The sequence below is a fragment of the Ascidiella aspersa genome, chromosome 6, assembly GCF_963924565.1.
Source record: "Ascidiella aspersa chromosome 6, kaAscAspe10.2, whole genome shotgun sequence".
NCBI lineage: Eukaryota > Metazoa > Chordata > Ascidiacea > Phlebobranchia > Ascidiidae > Ascidiella > Ascidiella aspersa.
The window spans coordinates 16,917,696-16,938,330 of NC_139452.1; the positions used below are offsets into that span (position 1 = coordinate 16,917,696).

The window sequence follows — 20,635 nt, forward strand, 5'->3', positions numbered from 1 at the left end:
GTAATTAGTTCATTATTTAAGTCGGGAAGAAAACAGTATGTTTGATGTGCAATAAAAGTCTTGCCGTGTTTAAAGAGCACAACATTAGCCGCCATTATGCGAGAAAACATGCAAGCTTTGGCAGAACTTAATCCGGCCCGCCAAGTACTTCATTTTTTATATCTAGCCCGCCGACCGGAGAAGTTGCCCGCCCCTGATTTAGAGAATTGCAGTATATGGTTTATCGTAACCTCCTCTATTAAACTTAAATGGGACTCATGGACACGTTTGTAAACAAAATTGGTAAAACTGGAGCTCAGTCGGACCTTTAAAATTGCTTTGAACCGAATCTACCTAACCACGAATCCCAATAATTGCAACCCTAATTTTCTAATCCCCACCCATAACACAAAACGGTTCTAAAAAACACTACCAAAACCATTTAAACTAGGCGCCCAAACGTCGACAACTAAACGGCCGGTGCCAGGCCCGTGGCCTCCAATCGTCCCATACCCTCTTCATACAGTATCAGGCGTTAATTAGGCCGCATTTCGATAAATTTAGGGCTTACGACAGGTTGTCTTATTCAGGCGATGAAGTTCTTATTTTGACGTGGATTTTACTGGGTATTTGGCATTAGTAGTCAGTTTAACACTGTTTAATGAAACATGCACACACATAGGTGAAAGCTGCTTATTGACCAACGATTACGGCTTACGTCTCAGACTATCATTAGTATGTAGCGTCTTAAGTAATAATTAGTGGATAATTTGGAATTTATCGTATTGCATATTTTTACCTCGTTTGTTTTCACATAAAACCTGTCTTTTATCGCTATGACGTAATGGAAATTTACCGTTATTTTGCCGCTCGTAAGAACTTGCTAACCAAAACATTCCCAGCAAAACGCGCCGTTATGTGATGACACACATTTCCGCTGCCCTAAAAAAGGTTTTTCGTGCTATGACACGTAACCTGTTTCCGTCATGCGAAGTGTAAATATATTTATGTGTTGGCGTTTCGATATACCCAGTTGGTCGCCAGTTAAATACAGAAAGGTTGTGTTGCTTGCCGGCTTCTGGCTGGCTTGGTAAACACCAGCCAACAAACACTGTGTGGATTTGTAATCAGACTCAGACCAATACCCATTGTAGAAGTTGGTGATTGATTGAGGTAAAAGAACATTTAATTGAGACTCATCAATCAAAAACCACTTTCTACAAGTACACCGAAAACGATTGCAGACTCACCGAATCTGTCGATCAATGATGCAAGCGGGGCAGGCTAGAAAAAAGCAACTAGCCTGTAGTGATGTTCGAACTCACGACCGCCGGTTAAGTTTTAATACTATGGTTAAAAGCAGACGATTCTAGTCTCACACTAATGTTTATAAATCAAACCACTACCAAATTAAAAATCGGGTTATGACATTTTATTAGTCTTGTGGCGATAACTGATTTTTTATATAGGCTTCATCAAAAGGTGTTTTTGAATTATATTTAGAAAATATAAATTTACTAAAACACATAACCAAATGTTTGCAGGCGTTACACTGCAACTAAATTCGCAGCTAAAAGAACTGTTGAAAAGTAGATGTCATTTAAAAAAAACTGTTGGTTTAAATTTTTTTTGTGAAGTTATTCCATTCCACTAAACGTAAGCCGTGATCCGTCGCCTCTTACCAGATACACTCAGTCACACACAAACTAACGGTTTACCGTATTAATGTGTTTGTAAGACAAACTATATATGCTCAAGCGAAAAAGCACATTGAAAAACAAAACAAAAAACTTTATATCCCAAAATAAACAAAATAAATCAAGCAAGAACAACATTTGGCCCTGCGTTTTTAGAGCTATCAAACACATAAGGATAAAGTGTAGAAACGTAAATGACAAACGACTAAAGTGCGTGTGCCAAAATACCATTATTCAATAAATCCTTTTCAAATAAAAAAAATCCAAATTGAGAGATAAACGTCTTACAACATTCAAAACATACAATTTCCCGTGTAGTACATTCATTAATCAATAAAAAGAAAAGACGTGTGTTGGACTTGAAACATTCGGTGTTTCGAATCAACTTTACGTGCGAATCGTCGAAAAGTTTGAAAGAAAACATGAGAAAGAACCACACCCTAACTGGATTGCACAAACCTCTCAAACAAACGCCTTTCGCCAATCAGGACTGCTGGGCTAAAGAGTGTAATATTGGAATTTTAATAGGACCAGTGCAGTAAGGGCATTCCCCAAACAGTATATTGAAGCTCTGTTTTACGCCAGGAATACTTTGTACCCACTGAAGCAAGCATTCGTGGTGGAAAGATTGATTGCATCGTCGCTCGTTGCAGATCTAGAAGATTGATTACTTATGTAGTTATTATAAGGTCTTATTTTTACGCTATTTGTATAAAGAGGAAACAATAGGCTCCAATCTGAAAAATAAAAAAATGAAATGAAACACACGTAAAGATCTGTGCAAATGAAAAACAGTGGCTATTCTTATCATTATAAAGCTGTAAAATATTGAAAACAAATCGCTAGGCTTGGTAACCTTTTTATATCAGTTTACATGCCAGCAATGGCCGATCAGGTTATTTTGTTTCAAGGAGGGTCATAGAACTTTTTTAATATGACGCTATTAGGTAACAGGTGTGCAGTCAAAGAAAATAGACAAACGTTTTTAATTGAACTATGAATATTTTTAAGGTAAGTGAGGATCTTTAATTAATAACAACTTTTGAAAATGGTCTGCAGGTGCGTATGAATCAAAGTTTACTTCGCAAATGGTTTGTTGGTAACTGGTTGTTCAGTTTAAAATCGATTCCAAACCATTAAAGGAGACTACAAAAAATACTAGGGCGAGACGCGAATAAAGAAAGTTTTTATGTTAAGAAGCTCATTGTTTGTTATAACGACATTTATACAATTTCCAGATGTGAAAACAATATCGGCACTCATCGAGCTTGATGTTTTACAGTAAAGACATTGATTTTCAGGAATACCTTTGTTATGATATTAATTTACTGAAACTCATGGAAATGTAAGCAAAAAAAATCTTCAAATACTGTTTGTCAGTTTAAAAACAAAACCATATAAATCAAGAAAGCAACACTAATTGGCAATAGTATATCATATATTGATAAAAAATAAAGGGTCGAAATTTTTTAATGGTGATACAACGCCCATGCTTTTCAAAGCCTGATAGAAGACTAACACTTTATTGTGGAACGATCCATGCTGAGTGTATTTAGTATTTCATTTTTATTTGCAGGACTAGAGCAATATTTATTCACCTACTTTCTGTTTGACAGTACACCTACAGACCGGGCGAGCAAATCGAGCACGATAAAAAAACAAGGGCGAAATGTTTAAGGATATACCGACAGGACAGGGGCAGATTTGAAGAACCCAGCATTGTCCGTGTCTTTTATCGGTTTTATCCGAACTAAAAACGACTACTGGGGTTGTCCTGGTGATGAAGCCTAATTCCCTTTGCAATAAGCGCGATTTGATAAATCTATCTGAATTTTGTGTGGTTTAACAAAATTTTAACAATCATCCGTGTAAATTTGCTACCTCGTGTTATAATCAGTGATTTACAAAAGTCCTTGACTGTGTGTTGCTTATCTTGTCTGGAAGGGGTTAACCCATGGGTCACCAAACTTTTTTTAAAAGCGTTGGATATGAACTCTGCGAGCCGGATCTGACCAAGGGGCCATAGTACCACCAAGTTTTTGCCATTTCTGTTTAAAGCCCCAAAGAGATAAATTTTTGTTTTAAAAATATATTTTTTTAAATTTTATGACTTATATATTTTGTTATTACCCTTAATAATAGCACTGATGAAAACATATAAAATATCAATTTTAGTTTATCACTCCAATTTTTAGTTTACTTTAAAAACTTTTGGGTGTTTTGTTTATGGTTTTAGATTTTAGATTTAAGTTAGTCGGATTATGACATTATAGTGACGTCATTGCTTTTGCGAATTTTCAAATATAATAATCAATATGTATCACCTGTTAGATGTGTAAAACTTTTTGTATCCAGTGATTCAAACAACTTGAAAAAAAAATTAATTGATAAATGGTTGTCTCAGAAAAAGGTTGAAGTTTTGAGCCAAAATGAGGTTGGAGTCAAAATCAAGTCAAGTCCAGGCAAAAATCAAAATACGACACCAAAATGAACATCCGCCAAAAATTTCATGTCTACCTATCGTATGCATGCAAGAAAGTTTTTTAGCCACATAGCTTCCCACTACAAATGCCAATCACACAAGACGGAATAGATTTAAAAACAAAGATGCAAATATATTCTGTTGAACAGATTAAATTATAATCAATTTATTAGCTTTGATTTTAGAGGGTGCTGTATTACAGGTATAGCCACTAGCCAACTTATGTTTGATTTGTGATCGACTGAAATTTTTTAGAGACTCTTAATTGACTGGTTTGGTAAAAAAGTCACAAAAAACACTATTAAACATTCTGAGCGATAATTGCATTCCAAGCCAGAGAGGGAGGTGAATTTGTTATGTCAAAGAACACTTCTTGTCAGAACAAACAATTAGTCGTTTTAATGTTCTGCTTGTGTGCGACAGGTACTGTTATGACGCACACCTGCTATATTACAACTCATGCTTAAAAGCTGTGTAACACCCCTAAGCTAGCCAAAACCTACTAAAGATGAAGTATTTTTGGAAAAATCTTTGCAAGTTATAGTTAAGGTTTGCTAATCAAAGACCATTGCCTTCCTAAGTTCTCTAGTACCCACTTGATCAGGAACGTCAGGTCCAAGTCTATATGTGTAACAGATCCCACATTGTAGCAAACCAGCTAGTGAGTCTTCTTTGGGCTTCTGGGGAAATTTAGTCTCAAGCAAGTTTTGCAGATTCTACACAACAATTTTGTAAAGACTGTGTTATTCAAATTCCCCTAAAAACTTTTGCTTAATTCCTACCACTCTGTGGTTTTAAAAATATGTTAACATTCATACAAAATGTGCAAATTAGCCTTCATAATTAGGTTTAGAAATATTTGTAGGCACACCCTTACTGAATTTGTAAATAATTATACCATCTATTGGACATGGAAAAGTTTGTATAGAGCCAGTTTTTACACGTCACAAAACGGGTTGCGCAGGTCTGTTAGCCTACAGGCAAAACACAGCCTTATCTAAAAAATCACCATGTGGTAAGTGTCCTGTATAAATACCTGGCGCTGCCTAGACAAAACACCCTAGAAAACTGACTCTACCTCTAAATACACTATGGGACTTAACTTAGATTTTATATGCAGTGTGTATTGTAATTTTGCAAATCGAGTGCCAGTTGGACTTGGTTCATGTCGTTAATATACAATTTCATTTTACAGTGTAATCTTATATTTGAAGAATAAAATGAATTTTAGCTGAGCAGATCAATAACGTCACAACTTATGTTAATCTAAATAAATATTAATAACATTAAAAGTAATAATATTAAATCTTTATAGTAACCAATGCTTAACTTTTGCTTAATGTTTAGTTGCTTAATGTTTAGAACTAATCAAAAGGAGTCAAAAATTTAATTGAACACAGCATTTTTGCGCTGAACTATTTAGAGATATGTTTTGGCCGCATTTATTTCAGATTGGCCGATTTAATTAGTATGGTGGGCCTTCTGTGTGACCTATTAGGCAATTGTTTTGGCACCAGAAACCAGCATTTCAGACCTGCAAACTGCCCACTCGGTTTCCCTAGGTCAGGGATGTCCAACCTGTGGTCCATGCCTGCTATTTACGTGCGGCCCACCACCAATTCTCACTTTCAGTAGCCTTTCGGCTATCAATCAAAAACGTGAAGATCGCGCAGTATTTGATGTAGGTCTAATCTAATGTTTTTTCTGGGACTATAATCGAGTCTAATGCCGCATTTCAACATCCATCAAACACTTTGTGCACCCATCATTGCTAAGCAATATGTGTGTTTTTCTGGACCGTGTTAAGGAAATATTTCAGCCCAAACATGTGAAAACTCAAATTTTCGAAAAAACAAATAAGGTCGAGATTACTTGCATATTTGTGCATAAGTTCACCCTCGAAGAGCGGTTGTTTATAAGTTAGGTTGTTTTATGACGTCACGTTATGACGTAACTTATGATGTCACCCCTTTAATTTGAGAGGTTTTACGGCCCATCGAAATTTTTAAAGTGGCAATGCTAAAAGGGTTGGACATCCCTGCCCTAGGGGATAATATCAGTCGAATTTCGATCAGGCGAATTTTGAGCACTGTTGGCAACCTTGGGGTTAGAAACAACTTGTAACCTCAAGGAGTATTGGTTTGCATGTGTGTTTGCGCTTCACTGCCTGTCATACTGTCCATTAAACAACTTGCTGGAAAACAGTAATCAAACCTTATCCTTAGCAGCTACTTTGGGAATGTCACAGGAACTAGTCTGCAACAGGGAGAACTCAAGCAAAATTCATGCTTAATTGTTACTTTCAATCTTTGAATGGCATATCTACTCAGTTTTGGTTGTTTTAACTGAAATGTTTATGCTTTAGGCGAGTCACTCAGAAAGTTGTACTACCGTAAAAGTGTTAAAAATTATTGTGAAGTTCATCAGCAGCAAATACATTTGCAGAGGTTTATGCTTCCATAACATTTGTTACATATCGATCAAAACCAAACCTTACATTAGGCTTGTGAATTTCGACATTAAGATAGTAAAATTAAATGACAGTTTTTTCTCTGTTTATTTAATTAGCTTGTGGTTAACCATATGTTTATTATTACTTTAATTAGAAAGTCATTGATTACATGGCTGTATAATCTATGCCGGTTATGAATAACCAGGAAGCATTGTACATAATATAAACGAGTAATGGCAAAAACACTTTTTTGTCCTATACTTTCATGCAGCTGTACTCAAAATAAAACAATTATGTCTTGCTATTTTGCTCGCAGGCCCACAATATTAGCAGCTTTAGGACCAGTCTTGGCCACTATTGACAGCCACCAACATCACATGTTGGACTTATATGTTTTATTTCGTGCCCAAATATATACACTAATAATTTTTAACAGTCAAACTAAACAATATTTTATTTTGAGTTTGGTTTTCCGCCTAATAATTTAACATGTGCAACTTTATTATGTATATAAATCTCTTTGGCATGATTTGCGAGTTTATACTTACGGTGACCTTATTGCATTGATTAAAATATGCAAATTAAAATATGGCTTCATAATGCAGTTCAAAGTAACCGTGTCATTGTTGAAAGTAGGGTTGGGCATTTGACCAGTCAAATAAAATCCGGTCAATTATTGGTCAAATATTAAACACACTATCATAATGCAATTGAAGTTAAAAAATAAACCTTGATTTTAACTTTAAATAAATATACGGACGTTTCAGCTCAAGTGCAATGGTTTGTAAAACAGAATAAAGTATTTTTTGATTATCAATATGATTTTTAGCAAAACCATGCACACCTTGCAAGCAATACTATAGCAGTATTGTAGTGCTTGTTACCAATACTACAACCACCAAGTTAAGCCAACAAGTTTATTACAGAGATTTAACAAGTAAATACATCAGTAAAAAAATATTTTTACACCTCATCATAACTTTTGTCACTCTGAATTTTCAAAATCAGCATGGTCCAACATCTATTCATCGCGGGGCAAATACTATTTTTTTTATCTTGCGGGCCAATGTTTTTAATAGCGATTTTTTTATGAAATTTACACCTTTGTTCAGCTACGGTCAGTAAAACAATTGAAGTTAACGAAATACGATAAATGTTTCATTACATGTGATATTATACACTTTTGCTTAGTGGTGCTTAGGGATGTTCAAAGTAGAATATTGAATCCAATTCTGCTGTTTATTTCGGGTAATTGGAACCGATATAATTTGATGTTTTACCGCCGATTGTTGCGCCTAATTGTACAAACGCGTGTGGTAAGTTGGCCTGTCGCTGCGGCTACCAAATTATAGTGCTTGCTTTAAATGTAACCTGGTAGTGCAGTGTCAGCATTTTTTTCGCGCGACCAATTACCGCGTCTCGCGATAACGTTCGTCTAATAATTAAGTGTCAATCAAGCATTATTGGGCAAGCGACTAAGTGTAATGTCTGGTGTGGAGTTCGCAATTGTTAAGTTGCAAAAGTAATATTACGTTGTAAAACGTGCTGGCCGTCTACAAAATGCGCTATAGGGTTACTTAAGGTCAACTTTAGGCCAATATTCAGCGAGGTTATGCAGTTATGCACGGTGTAATTGTCAAGAATTCGTTATGTCAATAGTAACTTTGTATTCTTTGCAGTACATTATTTGACTGCATAACAGATCATGTTAGTCAATAAAGAAGCACTAAAACCCAACAATGCTTTAAAATACAGGACCGAATTGCTTAAGACTTCTGTGTGCAGTGTTTCATTGTACTCATAAGTTTTGGCAACAACCTGGACAGTTGACATAATACAGTTTACAGAACTGCTTCAAACGACAGTTGTTAAGAATGTTAAACATATGGGAGAATCTTTTATTATAATATACACATGTCAGCAAACTGTTTGGGCGCTTTATTGCTGTGATTGTGGGCCCTGTGGGGTAGATTAGGATTAATCCCTTCCCCAAACAAAACCAAGGTTAGATAATTTAATAAAAATATACTATGATTCGCTTTTCTGGATTCGTTATTCTAGATTCGAAACCTATTATTCTAGAATACCTTGGGATTCTACTTTGAACATTCCTAGTGGTGCTACAAATCACAAATGATCATTTGCAAAGTTTTTTTGTCAATTACAATAACAAAAATTGAAGTAATATTGCTAGATGGAAGCAAGGCTGACCATCAGTTCGCTGGCCAAAAAAGCGTAACTCGCAGGCCAAGGGCCTGCAGTTGGACCACACTGTTCTAAATCATCACCAGGGTCCATGGGAGATAAGGCATTTGGTTCTTCTAAATTTCTAAGTAGCCTCAGATTGTGGTATACCCCAACTAGTATTTTCTTTTATGACAAACGCGATTCATTGTATAGGTGCATTTATTCTAAATAAATAAATCTACTTTGCTATTACAAACACTTTGTTATTACCACAGAACATGTGTATTTGAATTGTTTAAAAAAGTTACAACCAAGATTATTACAAACTCAAATTTACAACATTCGAATCTAATATGAGTATTTGGATAAACTGCGGTCAATTTACCATATTTGACCGATCAATTGACAGGCTTGCCAACCCTAGTTGAAAGTAACAGTGAAAGCAGATGGTCTTGTGGATATAAAACTTATTTTTTAAATAGGGTGGTACCAGCATTGATATATGATATCAAGAGGTCTAGTTAAAAAAAATAATGATCTCTTTTTAGCCATTTGGGAGTAGTCTAACAACCAACCTGGACAATTGAAAGTGTTTCATTCCAATTTGCAAAGTTAGCGTGAAACTTTTCTCTAAAAGGTAAAACAGCCCAATCTGCTCCAAGAAAATGACACCCCGGAGGAATTTCAGGGTGAAAAGGATCAATTTTGATTTGTAATGAAGAGTTGTTACCTACAAATTAAATTAAAGAGTAACAAGGAATTTATTTTTACTTAAAAGTTGTAATCAAAATGACACAGATAGCACTCGAATTAGTGCTTCCGATAACACATTTTTTGCACAAATGTGCAAATTTTGGGAGACAAGGCAAAAAAAAAGATAATGTTATTTGTTAATGTCTGAGGTGCCAATGGTCTCTGCGAGCCAAAACATCAATAATATTTTATATAATACTGTGAGTATGAATTAAAACAATCTTACTTACAAAAATAGGCATCATCTTTTTATTAAAACCTTAATTCTATACCTAATGCTATCCGGAGTGAAGTTGCAGCATAACTTAGATTTTCTGGTTCCAAAATCCACGAAGAAAATTTAAGCTCATCTAACTCGGACCAAAAGCGTTCATATTGCACCAATATTTCTTTAAATTGTTCCAAAATAGACTGCAAGGTGCTACCTTTTGCCCAAAGAGGAATAAACGCAAAAGGTAAAGTTGTTAGAACTCTTGGGGCAATTTCAGGGTAATTCTGTCCAAACATAAAACTGATGAAATGCGTTCTCTCAGATGAATCTTGAACTTTTATTTTGACTTTAGAAAAATCACTGCTTACATCATATATTTTATTCCATCCAAGTTTCTAAAAGGAAAACATTTTTAGCACCACCATATTGTAACAGATAAAGGTTTAGTTTTATATAGTAACCATCAGGGATGTCTGATACCTAAAAAATTGTTGCGATGCCCGGTACGAAATGACATCAATAATATGGTCCATAAAGCAAAGCAGATGAAATTGAAATGTTCAGTGGTAGCTTTTTTCTAGGCTATTAAACAAATCCCTTTTTATTATTGGGGACTTATAATAAAATGTTGACCTTAAGAACCCAAGCTTATGTAGCTTGTTTTACAATAGAATGTTACCCTTGTAAGTCAATACCTTTAAGGATATTTTGGAATTCTGCACCAGGCATTACCCTGGTACACACACACCAAATGCTATTTTTTATTTGACTCCTAATGGTTAGGTAAATGTTTTTGGCAAGTCATTGGTCACCCTAAAAAAACGCTGACGTAGCAATTATGACCGCATTTAAAGCAAACACAGTAATTGTCTTACTACTGCGACGGCCCTTCATCCAAACTTGCCACTCGCAGATGTATTTAGGTAAAACTTTCCGACCTAAACAACAGTAAAACTAGCTGTGTAGACTGTAGACCAGACCTATGCAACATATGGCCCACAAAGCAATTTTATCTGGCCGCGGCTTGTTTTCCATATAAGCTAAGTGAAAACAATGGCGAATTTCTACAGTTTTGGTTGTATCTTAAACACCCTTCGCAGGGCGGATCTAGATATAACCACGCCAAACACCATTTTTAGCCTGTTTAAAGACAAAAAATTGTTATTGTGCTTACGCGAATCTCTCTTTTATCTTTTTCGTATGTTTTACGTGTTTTTTGACTTCTTTACAGATGAAAAGCGTCTATTAATGTGCCCACAAAAATTTAACAAACTTAGCCTAATATTTATTTTTTTCGCGATTCGGTCAAATTATTTCGTCTTTAAAATACGAACAAAATAACGGCCGTTTCTAAACTTTGAAATATACCGATTCATATTTTGTCAACCTAATTTAGTTAATGCCATGTTGTGTGTTTGACTCGATTTATACCGTCTTTGCAATATGACCATTGCACCGCAAGTAACACATTGGCAACTTAAAGCCTCAAAATGCAAACATAAAAACAGTGGTAGCTTTTTTGTGCGAAATTTTAAGGTATTTAAACCTTACCTTTTCACGCATTTTAACCTTAACTTACGCGTCCACATCTTGATAAACTCAATATATTAAGGAATATACTGTTTTTATTTGTGCTCAATGCGTCACCATCCCCTTCTAAATCTAAACTAGGTTGGCATTTTAAAACAAATATAGTCGCAACTGTTTCGTCGACGTCTTGTCGCCTTTTCTTTAAATTTTGACTTGAATTACACATTTTGGCAAAACTTCAAACGCAATAACAATTTTCTTAGCTTGTTTGTTTGATAGCATCATAGTATGACGCCATATTGTTTGTATTTGATATTCTATTTGACCTGGCCCGCCACAACATTATGTTTCTCATGCGGCCCGCGGTTAAAAATAATTGCCCAGCCCTGCTGTAGACCATTTGCATTGGCTCTATTAATTTTCTGTATTTAAAAAAATACCTTACAAGCTGGTTTCAGGAATGTGCTAAAAAACAACATTAAAGGAATTAGCAACTTAAAAGTATATACCAAAATAAATAAACATTCCACATTAAAATGCAAACAAAACCTGTAAATGTTCTATTATTGTTCCATAGCAATGTCTACTAGTTTCTTCCGAAATTTCAGGGTTATAAGAATGGTCCAACATTATTTGCAGATCTGTGACAAATTGTGCTAAACTCTTGGCATGTTTCAGTCGACGATGAAGAACATCAATGTGATCTTTTAAATAGTGTCTCAGTTTCCAATCACATTTTATACTGTTAAATAAAAAACTTTATGGTTAAAAAAATAGTTCATATTTATGGTTAAAAAATAGTTTACATTTAGTGTACTACACATTGTATAGACTAGAGATAAACCGATATATCGGTTTGCTGATAATATCAGCAGATATTTGGCTTCTATATATGTTTTGGTAAATGTAGACCGATACTTTTGCCAATATTTTAGTACAAAAATATGGTATAGTTTTTGCTGTAGAACAAATACCTTACCCATTTTTGATAAAAAAAAAATTGGTTTTAGCATCATGTCAAGGCAATATACAAAATAATAGTTTATTCATTAATATAGGTATATAAAACTAAAACGTTATTGGGATTTTATTTTCAATTAATTCAAGTTTTGACCATTTCTCAGGTATATAAATAAATCGGTATTGGTAACGGGTATCAGTTTACAAAATTGTAAAAAAATCAGGTATCGGTATCGGTTAAAAAAAGTGATATCGGTCTATCTCCAGCATAGTCACTTACTTTTGCAATGACAACATAATACGCTATCATTTTTACTGTACTGAAATCTTAAAAAATTATTGAAGCGTTATAAAAAAAAGCATTTAATAACGGCATAGAAAGAACATATGTCACGTCCAAACAGTTATTAAAAAGGATGGATAGAAACCAGTGGCAAAGTTATGCAATATGTCGCAGACTATATATTGACTTTTTGGCTAACGTCAAAATTTAGGCAACCTGCGAAAAATTTGGGGGTAACACTGATGTTAGCAAAAAACAATATCTAACATCAGTGTTGCAACATTTCACAAAAAAATTGTTTGGCTATAATCTGATATTTTAGAAGTACTTTATAAAACACAATCAGAAAACAAGTTTTTAATATATAATAGCAAAAATTATATTTCCACTTAGTTGAGTTCTCTTTTAAGTATTTATGGTTTTAGACGCAGTCCTAAAAAAACTCCTGTCAGGTCTAAATATTTTTACTTAACATCAATTATACCGCTGGCTTTGTCATAAGATGTTTAATCTATAAATTTATATATTCCAATTGTGTTTCAATTTTTTATAAATATTTCATGTGAAAAAATTCAACAAATTAGTTTATCCTACTATCCTCAGAATGTTGCAGACAAAGCAGAATTAGGGAGAGTCAATTAAAAGTGATTAACTTCAAGAATAAATGATAAACTGTTAAAAGTTGTAAAATGTGAAAAAATGTGAGCAACTTAGCAATTTACATAAAACATTGACAAAATAAACCAATTATTTTCGGTAACATAAGAGTAGCACAGAAACAAACAAATATTTATGCATCCTATGTGTGGCATCTTCCCTTCATCGAAAAAGCATAGCGAACATTGCAAAATGAAAAAAGTAAAATGCTGTGCATATAAAATTTTGATTTAATAATTACAACTAATATTAAAAAAATAAGGACAACTGGTTATTTGTATAATAATGAAAGTAGCCTCAGTGGTCATATTTTATTGCAATTTGATGGAATATAAAGTCTAAAATACCAATGATTTAATTAGAAACAATCATATAACAACATATCATTTGTAATAATATCACTGGCCATATTATGAACAAATTATTCAAGATGTGCAGCGGTGCCCACGAATAAGATACACCAAACCTCAAGCATGCCACATGACTCTGTGTTAGAGCATTGTAAATAATAACTTGCTAAACTTTTATTCAATTTTCTACAAGGTTGACTTGACGTATGTACACATAAGTTACTGATTGAAATGACTTCACTTGAGTAATTTAGGTAAAATTACTTGATTTGACCTAAGTCTATTGGACAAAAGACTTGACTTGGACTTCAGTCTTCTTCTCAAGTCTTCCTTGGAAGTCAAATGACTTAAATTGAAGTTAAATGTTTTAATTATAAAGGTCTAGATCAGAGGCATGCAACATACTACCCCCGGGCCACAGCACGGCCCGCGGTACCTATTTACCATTATTTTTGTAAAGAATTTTCCCTGTTACGTCGTAAGAAGTTTAATTTGTAACGGAATCATTGGCATTTTTCAATTAGTATTGCTTCACACTGATCAAACCTTTGTTATTGCGTCATAGTGTGCATTGTAGTAAAACTGACTTGTTCTGCTGGTAATGATTCAGTAACGTGATCTTATTTTATGGCTGCAGTGTGCTGATTATACTAATATTAATCTTACGAAAAAGCTTAGCAAAGTAAAAATGTTTACAAGTACTGGTAAGAAAAAAAAGGTTGATTATGAAAGACGAAAGTTCAACAACGAGTGGTGTATAAATTACTTCGTAGTTCAACACAATCAAGATGTAGTTTGCCTGATTTGTTTTTGTCAAAACGTTATATCAGTAATGAAGGAGTACAATATCAAACGACACTATTGTAGGAAGCACTAATTATGATAGCGTTGTCGGCCAATTGCAGGTTGACAAAATGCAGCAATTGAAAAAGTCTTTGAGCAAACAGCAAAAGGTATTTCATGGTTATAAGAAAGAAGTTGAACTTGTTACAAAACTGAGCTTTCAGCTATCTGAAGCAATTGCCAAAAAAGGAAAGCCATACAGTGATGGTGAATTAATTAAGAATTGTTTGGAGATATTTATCGAAAATGTGTCACCGGAGAAGAAATATTTAGTGGAGCAAACAAGTTTGTCTCGTTTTACCGTGGCTCGCCGAATAGATATGCTTTCGGAAAATATTGAAGATTCTCTAAAGGAGGGGATAAGCAAATGCTCTGCTTTTAGTATCGCTTTAGACAAGAGTACAGACTTGAGCGATACTGCTCAGCTAGTTGTTTTTATATGAGGAGTGACAGATAATTTTGAAGTAATCGAGGAATATTTAGATATGGCTAGTATGAAATCAACAACAACTGGTCAAGATATTTGCGAAGAGGTAATAAAATTGATGAAAAAATATGAAATAGATTCTTCTAAGTTGGTTGATATCACCACGGATGGAGCGCCATCAATGGTGGAAAAAAACAATGGATTTGTCAAAAGATTTTTGGATGCTATTAAAACTGAGGACGTTTATGTGAGCCATTGCATCATTCATCAGGAAAATTTCTGCTCAAAAGTACTGGATTTTGGCGAAGTCATGAAAAAGTTTGTTTCGTGTGTTAATTACATTCAAGCGTGCAGATTAAATCATCGGCAGTTTAGGTCATTTCTTCAAGCTCTTGACTCTGATTACCCGGATGTAAACTATTTTTGTGCAGTAAGATGGCTAAGCAGAGCTACCACTTTGAAGAGATTTTGGAATTTCAAGGAGGATATTGAAACTTTTATGAAAAGTAAAGATCAAGCTGTTTCCTTTCTCAAAGATGATACATGGCTGATCGATTTTGCTTTTTTAACTGACATCACACATCACCTTTCAGAATTGAATATAAAGCTGCAAGGAAAACATCAGTTAGCAAACAAGATGGTCGAACATATTTCCTCATTTACAGCAAAACTAAAGCTTTTTCGATCTCAGTTGAGCAGAGCATTCTTAACTCACTTTCCTTGTCTGGAAAGTAGAAAGTTACAAATTTAAAACATTTACTGTGAAAAATATGTTGAAATGGTTGAAAAGTTAATTTCGGCATTTAAAACTCGTTTTGAAGATTTTCAAAAACACAATGCAGACTTTCAACTTTTTGCTCATCCATTTGACCTGGTTGTGGAAAGTATTCCATCTAAATTTCAATTAGAGATAATAGAATTGCAAGCAAACGTCGATCTCAAACGAACTTACCATGAAAATTATTTGCTTACTTTTACAGAAGCTACGTGTATGGAAATTACACAAATATAGAAAATCACGCAAGAAAAATAATATCTCTTTTCGGAAGCACATACTACTGTGAGCAGTTCTGTTCAAAAATGAAGCTGTTCAAGACAAAATGTAGGAATCAGCTCACAGATGAGCCATTGTTAAGTCAACTTCGAGTTGCCACTTCTTCTGTCAAAGCTGATCTCTGGCGAGAAAAGATACCAGACATCCCATTAATCACTTAACGAGTAACTTGATTGTCACAGTTTTCCAATAAAAAAATGTTTAAAAAAATAATTGTGTTGTTCGATTGTCTGGCCTGCAGCACCATCATAAATGTACTTTGTGGCCCGTAGCAATAAACAGTTGCACGCCCCTGGTCTAGATTGTTACATGTTGTTTTATTGATATTTTTTATTTGAGTTATTGCTCATAATTTGGACAAGTTTGCCAATTAATTTTATTGCTTTATTGTTTTATTTTTATATTATTGACTTGACTTGCAACTGATGACTTGGGACTGGGACTTGACTTGTTTTGTTTTTTTAAATACTTGACTTGGACTTAAGTTATTTCACTAAATACCTTATTTGGGACTTTATAGTCATTTCAAAATGACTTGTTTAGAACACTAATTGCTAATAAACCAAAACATTGATAAAATCAATATCAATATTACTGCTAGAAAACCAAAAATTAGGACTACACTAAAACAACAGTGCATTGAATACTAAAATGATTGAATACTAAAAATGAATTAAATAGTCACCTTGCATTTTCAAGTGAACTAGCACTTTTATCCATGTCTATTTGAAGACGAAAACATTTTCCATTTGAGTGAAGGAATCCATCATATGAAGAGATACTCTTGTTGGTTGGTACGAGGTGTTCCATAGTAGACACTAAACAAAAATATTGTACAAGCTGCCCGATGTATCAAGAAAATCCAAAAGAGGGAGCCCCCAAATTTAAACTTGGGGAATTCCCCTATTTTGCCGCTAACGATAACAAATAAGATGTCATAAAATAGTGGGATATCGGTTTTTAAAAATTGTTTGGTCTCATGTCATAAAATAGGAATTATCATGACGTCATAATCAGGAAAAAAGTGATCAGACACAGCTAATTAACGAAACCACACAATAAGACTTACAAAGCAAACTGTAGAGGTCCCACCGTCTGTGTTTGTTATTACTGTGTTTGTTGTGCGTGTGCTAAATGCCTGTTTAAGTCGTTCTGGTATATTTCCTTTCCCTGCATCCTGCTCATTAACTGGCCAGTTTTAATCCTCAACGCATTCGCTTTTACTGCAACGTTAGTCGCGTCCTTTCTACTGCAAGACAGTCAACAATGCACGCCTTACTGGCAACACGTGTTTTTACTGCGCTGTAAGCTCTTTGATTGAAAGCGAAATATGCTGAATTATGTGAATGTACAATAAATCTATGAGCGACCTGACAGTATGCTCTTTAAATTACAATGGCAGTTTGTTTTAATTTCAATTTAGTGGAGTCAGATAGCACGGTGGTCATGTCTCACCTGTTGAAATATACATTGGAGACCCCGACTGAGATATGAACATGCAAATAAATCCTTCTAAATGAAATTTTATGCATACTGTCAGGTTGCATAGAAAGAATGAATTAATTTGGTTTGCTAGCGCAGTTTCTCGTTTGTAAGTATTTTTAAGTTACGCCGATCCGTTATGATTTGTTGAAACGTTTGTTGACAAGTTTATGCCAGCGTTATTGCTTGTTAATTTGATGTTTGATTTGATGTAATGCAGAGAAAAATCGTTTGACGCTTTAAACCAGTGTTTCCCAACCTTTTTTACACTAGTGCCCCCTTGGGCTCAGTATTATTTCATATCGCCCCCCTCATCTTGCTTTACAGTAAAGTATTATATTAATCGTTGTCTAACATCATATTGTCTTCACTTTCGTTTCGATAAGCTGTCAGTGATATTTTAGGTTGCCTCACATACATTCACTATTGGAATTTATACATACATTATTTCACCAGGTTATGTCATTACCAGGAAAAATTCATATCTTTCTGCACCAAGACTTTAAATCCTTTTCTAGTCGCGGGCCGCAACCAAACTCATAAATGTCTCTGTGAGCCGCGCAAAATGTTAACTAAGAAAAATGTTAGAACAACTGTGAATCAGGCGGGCCTCGGATTTTTTTATAAATACTAATAATAAAAGTGTATTAGTGTTTGTTAATGTTTTGAAGTCCGGGCGAACCTGGCGAGCGAAGCGAGCAAAATTTTTTGGGGGTATAACGGCATTTCTTTTAAATTTTCTGCTAGTTTTTATTACATTGGCGAAAAAAATAAAAAAATGTTAAAATAGTCAAAAAGTATTTAAAATGGACTGGTGTCTAGTTGTCAAAGAGGCGGTGGGTAGAGGGCCGTAGATTGGCGACCCCTGCTTTAAATATACAAACATTTTGCCGCGTATAAAACGGTGAAACGCAACAACAACCAACAACTTTGCATAAGAAAGACAATTATTACGTAGAATGGTCGGGAAACTACTACAAGTTCGCAGTACGGAAATTGCCATTTAAGGTTAAAAGTTACCTACGTCCTACAGTGCTGTTTGTTACTATTTTTATGTAAACTTTTTACAAAATTTTGATATAAGTACTTTCATGTAACGCCCCCTTATGTGCGTTCAGCGCCCCCCCAAATAATGAAAAGACTCAAAACGCCCCCTTGGAACTCGCCAACGCCCACAGGGGGGGCGGTACCGCCCACGTTGGGAACCTCTGCTTTAAACTGTTAGTTACGCAAGACTGTTATAGTTATTGTTGCGAAATTATCGCCTTATTTGGTAAAGTTTTAAAGGTGAAAGTATTACGATCGAGGTTGAACACAACTCGTGATAACTAGGCCTAATCTCAAAACCAATAAACGGATAGATTCTATCTCAACCAGCACTTACAGAGTCGTTACTTCTAATCTAAAGTGTCAAGGCCACTGCGGCTATAGTCTGTGGTCACGTGTTATGGTGATTGATGTTTTATATCTCACCCAAAATAACTTGATCACTTTGTGTGAAATCCATGCGTCACTTAACAGTTATGTTTCACTATAGAAGGAAAACAGAGCAGAAGGCCAAACCTTGTTGCCAATTCCGAACATAACGCGAGATTTATCTCATTTGTGACTGCAAGCGAGCATGCTCTGGGTATTATAAACCCATGATTTTTAAGGCCTTTGATGCCTCATTTACCTTTCAGACGGTGTGAGATAACCGTCATGTAGTCCACATGAAGTTACTAGCATGCAGAGAGTAACTTTCTAGAATAACCTTTTTGCGCCAAGGTTATTATGTCTGCTATTTAGGGAACCTATTTAATGTGGACTAGGCGATGTAATTTGTTTTCGCGTTTCTGAGATTAGCACCTTACCCCCATTTAATTGGTATTTAGAGCAAAAGACTCTAAGCAACTAACTTCAGTTTTGCGATTTGAAATTCGAACTGCGTTTTAAGACGATAATTTTCTGCATTATAATTTATAGGCTATTCAAAAGTGTTTTGCATTGTTGTTTATTGTGCCTTTTAAGTACCATTTCAGACGTTACATCGTGTCGCACAATCAGCTATCCCTGGAGTTGTTCGTTGGCCGCCAAGAAAGGAATTCGCGACCCCTCTTCGCTCTATTGAAAACCACGAAAACCCAACACGTGCTGTTTCCATATTGCACGAATGTCCGACGTTCTGCGGTTGCTGGTCGACTCGTGATCGGATCCTGGGAAGATTTTAAAGAAGAAGCGCGGCCAAACGAACTGCTCGGAACTTTTTTCGTGTTCCAAGGGGAGGGAAATGGTGTAGAGGTCCCACCGTCTGTGTTTGTTATTACTGTGTTTGTTGTGCGTGTGCTAAATGCCTGTTTAAGTCGTTCTGGTATATTTCCTTTCCCTGCATCCTGCTCGTTAACTGGCCAGTTTTAATCCTCAACGCATTCGCTTTTACTGCAACGTTAGTCGTGTCCTTTGTACTGCAAGACAGTCAACAATGCACGCCTTACTGGCAAAACGTGTTTTTACTGCGTTGTAAGCGCTTTTATTGAAAGCGAAATATGCTGAATTATGTGAATGTACAATAAATCTATGAGCGACCTGACAGTATGCTCTTTAAATTACAATGGCAGTTTGTTTTAGTTTCGAGTTAGTGGAGTCAGGTAGCACGGTGGTCATGTCTCACCTGTTGAAATATACACAACAATACTGAGGTGCGAACCATCATGGAATAATATTTTTTACGAAAATTCCAACAGCAATCTTGGAGGTACTTACGATACGTTCAATAATTTACCTTTGTAATGTACGCAATCAGAACTCCACGAGTGAACAGTTTATGACACTGCTCGTTGACACATAAATTGTCATCACTTTAATACCGGTACCGGGAGCCTACTTTATACCAGATGACTGGAATTAAATTTTGTGCCAACACGCTTAACCACCATACAAAAATATAGAATATTCTGGACAATAGTAAACCGAAAGCCATTGCAGACTCGCCGATTCTGTTGATCTAAGATGCAAGCAGAACAGGCTAGAAAAACAACTAGCCTGCAGTGAGGTTCGAACACACGACCTCCGGTCAAGCCGGGACCGTCGCTCTACCAACTGAGAAACAACCATACGCCGATGCTTGCTCAATCCGTTAGTAGGCTATAAGCAATTCAATCGAAGGGGATCCACAGTATTCTGGACAATTGACGAAACCCTTCCAGCGACATGCTAACAGTTGATAAATACACACAGGCAGGCGTGACGACGCCACCAACCAGGCTGCTTCAACTCAATGACCGGGGATTGATCCGATCATATGGAGCG

At 35.3% G+C, this 20,635-nt stretch overlaps 1 protein-coding gene across 6 annotated transcripts; it reads right to left on the reverse strand.

Moving 5' to 3' along the window:
* Window positions 1-1,403: 1,403 nt before the first annotated feature.
* LOC146140518 (E3 ubiquitin-protein ligase FANCL-like) lies at window positions 1,404-17,013 on the reverse strand. Of its 6 annotated transcripts, XM_083393134.1 has the most exons (8): window positions 16,935-17,013; window positions 16,551-16,683; window positions 11,841-12,033; window positions 9,823-10,156; window positions 9,373-9,527; window positions 4,755-4,874; window positions 4,001-4,043; window positions 1,404-2,331 (listed from the first exon to the last, which is right to left on the reverse strand). In XM_083393134.1, the coding sequence occupies exons 2-8, from the start codon at window positions 16,673-16,675 to the stop codon at window positions 2,198-2,200; spliced, it is 1,104 nt and encodes a 367-aa protein (XP_083249260.1). In that variant the 5' UTR covers window positions 16,676-16,683; window positions 16,935-17,013; the 3' UTR covers window positions 1,404-2,197. The 6 variants fall into 6 exon arrangements, with proteins under 6 accessions (XP_083249260.1, XP_083249259.1, XP_083249261.1 ...); XM_083393133.1 differs by lacking the exon at window positions 16,935-17,013 and having other exon boundaries at window positions 16,551-16,713; XM_083393135.1 differs by lacking the exons at window positions 4,001-4,043; window positions 16,935-17,013 and having other exon boundaries at window positions 16,551-16,713.
* Between the last annotated feature and the right edge of the window lie 3,622 nt (window positions 17,014-20,635).

Excerpts from the sequence above, each read along its gene's own strand:
- LOC146140518 (XM_083393134.1), bottom strand. The coding sequence starts at position 16,675 with ATGGAACACCTCGTACCAACCAACAAGAGTATCTCTTCATATGATGGA. Across the intron at positions 9,528-9,822 it reads TTCACTCCGGATAGCATTAG|GTAACAACTCTTCATTACAA; the intron begins GTATAGAATTAA and ends TTTAATTTGTAG. Across the intron at positions 2,332-4,000 it reads AAGTTTTACACATCTAACAG|ATCTGCAACGAGCGACGATG; the intron begins GTGATACATATT and ends TCAATCTTCTAG.